This window comes from Sceloporus undulatus, chromosome 2, assembly GCF_019175285.1.
Source record: "Sceloporus undulatus isolate JIND9_A2432 ecotype Alabama chromosome 2, SceUnd_v1.1, whole genome shotgun sequence".
In the NCBI taxonomy this organism is placed as follows: Eukaryota; Metazoa; Chordata; class Lepidosauria; order Squamata; family Phrynosomatidae; genus Sceloporus; species Sceloporus undulatus.
The window spans coordinates 12,735,360-12,743,132 of record NC_056523.1 but is presented as its reverse complement, the minus strand read 5'-3'; the positions used below and the strand labels follow the sequence as shown (position 1 = coordinate 12,743,132).

The 7,773-nt window shown below is 42.7% G+C and overlaps 2 protein-coding genes across 4 annotated transcripts in view; both read right to left on the bottom strand.

The window, feature by feature from the left end:
• Positions 1 to 2,836, bottom strand: part of LOC121921996 (zinc finger protein 239-like) — a 16,457-nt gene extending 13,621 nt beyond the window's left edge. The window contains exons 1-2 of the mRNA XM_042450842.1: positions 2,432 to 2,836; positions 695 to 781 (exon numbers count right to left, since the gene is read on the bottom strand). Of these exons, the coding sequence (XP_042306776.1) occupies positions 695 to 728 (34 nt within the window). The 5' untranslated portion in view covers positions 729 to 781; positions 2,432 to 2,836. The remainder of the gene's footprint in view (positions 1 to 694; positions 782 to 2,431) is intronic.
• Positions 1 to 7,773, bottom strand: part of LOC121921983 (zinc finger protein RFP-like) — a 34,148-nt gene that overhangs the window by 5,167 nt on the left and 21,208 nt on the right. The gene's annotated exons all lie outside the window — the stretch shown is intronic.

The window sequence follows — 7,773 nt, the reverse complement described above, 5'->3', positions numbered from 1 at the left end:
CAATTGGCAGCAGGACCGGGCTGGGGCCGGTCCCAAGGCCTTGCCGGCCCGCATCCGGCCCGCGGGCCGCAGGTTGCCTACCCCTGGTTTAAACAGTTCTTTAAAATCTCCTCCTCTGGGACATATAGCGAACAGAAGGGCAAGAAACAGAATATGAGAGGGACTCCTGTGTGCAGTAAAATGCATCCCCCACTCGTTCCGTTCTCTTCCAGGCTCCTTTTGTCCCGTTCATGTCCCTGCCTGGAGCCCTGTGTGATAAATTTCTTAGTCTTAAAAGGCTACAAGATCTCTCTACATACTTATTTTACAGACTAACATATATTTTTGAACCATATCTTTGAATTTTGTAATCGGACTTTATGAAAGCTATAGAAATACATAGAGTCTGATGATAAAGGTCCTTCCTGGACACCAATTCACTCCATGCATCTGAGGAAGCAGACCAAGTCTACAAAAGCTCATACTACAATTTCTTTGTCTCAACGATGCTATAAGATCCTTTTGCGTGCTGATATTCCAGACAAACAGGGCTATTCCCATCCCACTTTGCTATTCTAAGAACACAAAAGCAGCCATGTTGGATGAGAGCAAAAGGATACGTGGGACAAAATTCTGTTCCCACAGTGGCTGAGCTGAGGAAAACTAAGATAGGAACTCAGCATCCAAATCCAAGATGGAAGAAAGGCGTAGTTACCCAATGAGATGACACTGCCATGATCTTCTTGCATGTTTTCTGCTTGGATAGATCTTTGGTTCAAATCCAGCAAAGCCACTTGTTTCTCTGCGGAATACAGTCACATAATTCATTATGAGAAACAAAATATATTTTTCACATACAGACACACACAGCACAGACCAGTATGGGGGGATATTTTGGGTGGGATCATACAGGGTGTGTGATATTTTTTTCCTTGATCAGCCAAGGATAAGTTGGCAACAGCTGACTCTTTAGGACTACAGACAGTGCACTGTAGTTGGTGAATAGTAAATATTGATGAATAGTAAATAGTAAAAACTGGTACCAATTCTAGAGGGCACCATGCTGGAGAAGCCTTTCTTAAGGGGACAGCAAAGAGTTTCCTGATACCAATGTAACAGCCCATTCAAACGTAATTGTCCGGTTAAAGAGGGCATAGGATCATAGAGTTGGAAGGGATCCCAAGGGTCACCCATTCCAACCCTATTCTGACATGCTAGATGACACAGTCAAAACACTCCCAACAAATGGTCATCCAGCCTCTGTTTAAAAACTTCCACAGGAGACCACACAGTTTGAGGCAGCATATTCCACTGTCAATCAACTTTTACCATCAGGAACTTTTCCTAATTTTAAGTGGATCTCTTTTGTTTGAATCCATTGTTCCGGGTCCTCTTCTCTGGAGCAGCAGAAAACAAGCTTGCTCCATCCTCAATATGACATCCTTTGAAATAGTTAAACAGGGCTATTGTGTGACACAAAGGCTATCTTAACCTTCTCTTCTCCAGGCTAAACATACGTTCCCTAAGTTTCTCCTCATTGGGTTTGATGGTTTCCAGATCAGGCAGACAGTATTTTGCTACTTTCAGATTGAACTGTTGGAAGAATTAGACACTAAATAAAGTGAACCTTTCACCCCCTCCTTGTGCTATATACACCAACACTGACTTTCTAAAAAAATAAACTGTTCAGGTGGCCTAAATAATATTGTTGCTGTTGTGCGCCTTCAAGCCATTTCTGACCTCTGGTGACTGTAAGGCAACCCTATCAAGAGGTTTTCTTGGCAAGTTTTGTCAGAGGGAGTTTGCCATGGCCATCCTCTGAGGCTGAGAGTGTGCCAAGATCACTCAGTGGTTTCCATGGCCAAGTGGGGATTTGAAACCTGACTTCCAGAGACATAGTCCAATGCTCAAACCACTACTACGCTTTGCTAGCTCAAATGATATGTGCTCTATTGCACTGCAGGGCACACAGCTGGACTGAGCCCTGGTTCAGGAGAGGAAGGGACACATATACCACAAATCCCAGGATTCTGGAGGATGGAGCCATGGCAGTTAAAGCGAAAACAAAATGCATTATTTCTACAGTGTAGATGCACCCAAAGGAGTGCATGTGCACACCCACCCACCTACCCGCCCACAATCACACTTCCATAGCCCTGTGAACTTTCCCATTCCTCTCCTTTTTGGGTGCATCCACACTGCAGAATGAAAGCCCTGACTCATTCCAACAGAATCCTGGGATCTATAGTTTGGTGGGGTATTCTACCTGGTCTGTCATTGAGAGAAGGGGGGAGGAAAGAGAGAGAGAGAGAGAGAGAGGGGTCTGATGCCTCACCAAACTACAGATCCCAGAATTCTTCAGCATAGAGCCATTGGCAGTTAAAGCGGTGTCGTACTGCTTTCATTCTGCAGTGTGGACCCACCCTTTTCACAAATCTTGGGGCTTTCCTACCGATTTTGCTGCTGAAGTCGCTCCTTCCCCTGGCAGACCGGGTTCTCTCTTCCTTCTGCAGTGATTCCACACAAACTCATCAATCCATCCATCAATGAATCAATGATCAATACTCTTGTTTTGCAAACCTCTCAAACACAGGCAGGTTCTTGCTTCCTTGCTGGAGATCGTGAGGACAACACAGAGGACTGAGGACAAATTAAATTTAAAGGGCATTGGTCCAAATTAAGAGATTTGGATGCACAGGATACATAAAGGCAGGATCTCATAAGGATCTCATAAGACTCCTTGATTAGTTGGGGAATGCAATGGTATTGCAATCAATGTTGTTCAGTTTTCTTCTTATTGTTAGATTATTATTATTATTATTATTATTATTATTCTTTTAAAAGAGGCTTTCTCTTTGTTTTCCGCTTCCTATCATGTGATTGAAGCCAAGCCCCAAAACTGGCATCTATTTTTTGTCTTTAGACCCTACCAATCTGATGCTGGAGCACATGGATGGCCAGGAGAGGGAAAGAGGTGGAGGTTTGCCATTGCCTGGCCCTGAGGCTGAGAGAGTGTGACTTACTCAAGGTCACCTGGTGGGTTTGCAAAGGGGAGGCTTGCCACAATGTGGCCTGTGAGTTTTCATGGCCGAGCCAGGATTTGAACCCTGACCTCTAGAGTTGGAATCCAAAATTGAAACCACTACACACTTCATATGGGCTTTTAAAGAAAAAAAAACAACCCAAGTTACCCAACAGTTTAAAACTTCTTATTTTCCTTATTTGCAAAAGGACTGTAGACTTTTTGGACTGAATGATGGTGCACTAAAAAGGCTAGAATATTTCCTTTTCCTCTCATATATAGATCCAGGGTGACACGATGTAATGAGACTGAGAATAAATGAAACAAATACAATTTTCAGAATAATATGACAATTTGTTTTATTTTGTATTCTATGTTTCTGTGCGTAGCTTTCTGTTTTATTTTACTGTTGCATTTTTAGTACTGTCTTTTAGTATTTTACAGTGGGCCCTTATTATTTGCTGGGGTTTGGTTCCAGGACCCCAGTGGATACAAAAACCTCTGGATTACAACGGCAGAGTAAAATAGTGTTCCTTATATAAAATGGCAAATGATTTGTAGAATTTACATTTTTGGCGGGGGAATATTTTCAATCCATGGACGCTTGAATCCATCGATTAAAAAAAATCTGTGGATATGGATATGGATCCATGGATATCTTTACTTTAATTTGTTGTCTGCTATATTTTATTCTTTGAATGTTAAGATGTGTATTAGTATGTATTATGTTTCATTATTTTCCTAGAATGTACATCATAAGTCAGGTTTATTTAATCTATTTGAATTGATTGTATTTTCTGCGCTGTATAAATTTATAGCGCTTTATAAATAGAGCTTAATAATAATAATAATAATAATAATAACAACAACAACAATGGAGCACCAACTGTATATTGAGGTAGTTATAAATGTTTTCTTCTGTTGTAAAGTGCCCTGTACATCAATGGTGCCATAAACACTAATATATAGATAAAAGATCATAAACATCCAAATTTGTAGTAGAGAGCTAGTGTGGTGTAGTGTCTTCAGCATTGGACTGTGACTCTGAAGTCCAGGGTTTGATTCCCAGCTCAGCCATGAAACCCACTGGGTGACCCTGGCACACTCTCTCAGCCTTGGGGGAAAGCAATGGCAAACCCCCTCCAAACAAACTTTTCCATGATAGAGTCGCTATAAGTCAGAAACAACTTGAAGGTGCACACAACACAGACACAAAGAGAGCATTAGAGCTCTCTGGCTGAGGATTCTACATATCTCTCCTTAAACTGGAAATCCCAGCATTCTATAGGATGTCACCTTGGCATTTAAAATGGGGTCATAATACTTTCATTCTGTAGTATGAAAGGGTTTGATTTCCAGTTCTGTCAGGGGACACACTCAACTGTTGTTGGCACTCATTTAGCCCTACTACCAGGGCAGCAGACACATGCAGTTGCTTTTTCTGTGCCAGCAAAGAACACCCAGTTGTAACTAATTGTATTGTGGGGTGTTTTTTAAAATAACCGTTTGATTCATAGACTCATGGCCTAGAGTTGGAAGAGACCGCAAGGAACATCCAGTCCAACCCCCTGCCATGCAGGAACTCTTCGACTGCCTTTCTCCAATTTCTGCTGGGCAGACAGCCTTTTAAAGTCTCCCAGAGGTGGTTGTAACCCTTCATCTGGGGCTCTATGTTCTAGTAAGCCAACACTGACTGGGCTGCCTGCCAGATGAGTGCAAGTATTTCAAAAAATAAATATGCAAACAACAGTGCCTTTGTGTGGCCAATGGAGGTAATGGCAGAAAAAGCAGGAACTGGCATCAATTGGATGACCTTTTGGTAGGAAGGCGAGTGAAACAAATAATAGAGTCATAGAGCTGGAAGAGAAGTAAGTTGGCATCCCTGCCCTGTCTTCCAAGAATTTTGTTTTGTGGCTCTCTTTTTCGTTCCCTTTTCCATTGCCATCCATACTGCAGAAATAATCCAGTTTGGCACTGCTTCTAACTGCAAGGCTCCCTGCGATGATAGGATTCTGGGCACAACAAACCACCAAGCCCAGAATTCCATGCATGGAGCCCTGGCTGCCGGTAAAAGCAGTGTCTCAACATGTCACAACAAACTACAATTCCCAGGATTCCCTGGTTTGAGAAGGGAATTGCCTCCACTCTTCCAGATCACAGCCCCAGAGAATGAGTCTACAGCATATCAGTGTTGCCAGTTTAAGTCCACTTCTTCAGCTGCATTTGGATTTGATAATGATAATAATAATAATAATGGTGATGATGATAGAGAGATAGATCTTGTAGCACCTTTGAGTCTCACTGAAAGAAAAGTTGGCAGCATGAGCTTTCCTAGACTTAAGCATACTTCCTCAGATGCATGGGAATTGTAATTCATTGTGGCACCGGAGCTCTTTCTCACAAAACTACAATTCCCAGAGTTCCCTAGCACTGAGCCAGGGCAGTTAAAGCGGTCTCAAACTGGATTATTTCTGCAGTATGGATTGGACCTTGAGCATTTTTAATAACGAAGGTCCAAAACACTGCAGAAATAATCCAGTTTGTGACTGCTTTAACTCTCCTGGCTCAGTGCTAGGGAATCCTGGGAATTGTAGTTTGTTGTGGCACCAGAGCTCTTTTTGATAAAGAAGGCTCAATGTCTCACAAAACTACACTTCCCAGGGTTCCCTAGCACTGAGCCAAGGCAGTTAAAGTGGTCTCAAACTGGATTATTTCTGCAGTGTGTCTTGGACCCAACTCAGGCTGCATCTTCACTCCAGACTCCAGAGACAATTCCCAGGATTCCATAGCACTGAGCCAGGGCACCTAAAGTGGTCTTGAACTGGTTTATTTCTGCAGTGTGTCTTGGACCTAACTCAGGCTGCCTCTTCACTTCAGAGACAATCCAGTTTCATACCGTTTTAACTGCCATGATGACCCAATGCTATGAAATCCTGGGAATTGTAGTTTGTTGTCACACCAGAGTTTGCTGAGAGAGAAGGTTAAATGTCTCCGAAAACTAGAATTCCCAGGATTCCCTAGCACTGAGCCAGGGCAATTAAAAGGGTGTCAAACTGGATTTATTTCTGCAGTGCGGTTGCAGCCGAACACATTTCTATTTGGCACAAAGCTTCCTGAAACCCCTTCATGTCAAAATAAACATCTTAAAAGGACTGAAAGATTCTTTGTTTGGTTCAGTTGTGATTTTGAGAGTTGAAATAAGTTACAGTTATTTTTATTCAATTAGGTTTACGTTTATTTGCAAAACATCTGCCATTTTAACATTATGGGAATTTTCCGGGAATTGTGACTGAATATTCCGTGTGATCTGGGGGGATTCAGCGGGTTTTGGACAAACATTTCCGGGAATTATCTTCCAGGCTTGTTGGCAACACTGAAGAGAAGGGCCATCCAGTCCAACTCCCTTCTGCCATGCAGGAAATCCTAATCAAAGTGTACCCAACAGATAGCCATCCAGCCTCTGCTTAAAGACCTCCAAGGAGGGAGACTCCACTACAGTCCGAGGAAGTGTGTTCCACTATCGAACAGCCCTTACTATCAGGAAGTTCCTCCTAATGTTGAGGTGGAATCTCTTTTCCTGGAGCTTGCATCCATTGCTCCAGGTCCTAGTCTCTGGAGCAGCAGAAAGCAAGCTTGCTCCCTCCTCAATGTGACATCCCTTCAAGTATTTAAACAGGGCTATCATACAACAACAACAACAACAACAACAACAACAATTTTATTTATATACCGCTTTTCCAAAAGATCAAAGATCAAAGCAGTTTACATAGAATTAAAACCAATTACAAACATCATAAAATAGATAAAAACCAATAACACAATGTACAATATGCCTGTACTGCAGCCATTCACTCAAAACCACAAGGTTGCGAGTTCAAGACCAGCAAAAGGGCCCAAGCTCGACTCAGGCTTGCATCCTTCCGAGGTCGCTAAAATGAGTACCCAGACTGTTGGGGGCAAATTAGCTTACTTGCTAATTAGCTTACTTGCTGTTCACCACTATGATCTCTGGAATAGCGGTATATAAATAAAACAAATAAAAAAACAATTACAATATACAGATATAAAAACAATCATTCAATAGGGTGAGGCAGAGAGTTGATGGGATCAAGTACATAACTTCCTTTTCCAGAGGGGAAGGCTTTACAGAAGAGGAAGGTTTTAAGCCTCTTTTTAAATGTTTCCAGGGGGGTGATCAGACAGAGTTCCTCAGGGAGACTATTCCAAATCTGTGGGGCCGCTACTGAGAAGGCCATCTGGGATGTAATAACATATTTAGAAGGTGGAATTTCCAGCACGTTCTTCCTGGTTTGTTCTGAGTGTGTGGGGCGGATTATATAGGGAGATGCGGTCCCTCAAGTAACTCGGGCCCAAGCCATGTAGGGTTTTATAGGTAATAACCAACACCTTGTATTGTGGTCAGAAGCGAATAGGCAGCCAGTGAAGATCTTTCAGAATAGGTGTTATATGGTCAAACCTGGACGCACTGGTGACCAATCTGGCTGTCATATTTTGTACTAACTGAAGCTTCTGAGTTTGGTACAAGGGTTGCCCTATGTAAAGCGCATTACTGAAATCTAAGCGAGAGGTTACCAGAGCATGTACCACTGTTTCAAGGTCCCTTTGGCCTAGGTAGGGTCGCAGTTGGCGTATCAACCGAAGTTGATAGCAAGCACTTCTGATCGTCGCATCTACTTGAGATGTCAACTGCAGAGACGAGTCCAGAAGTACTCCTAGACTGCGAACTTCGTCCTTCAGGGGAAGTGTGACCC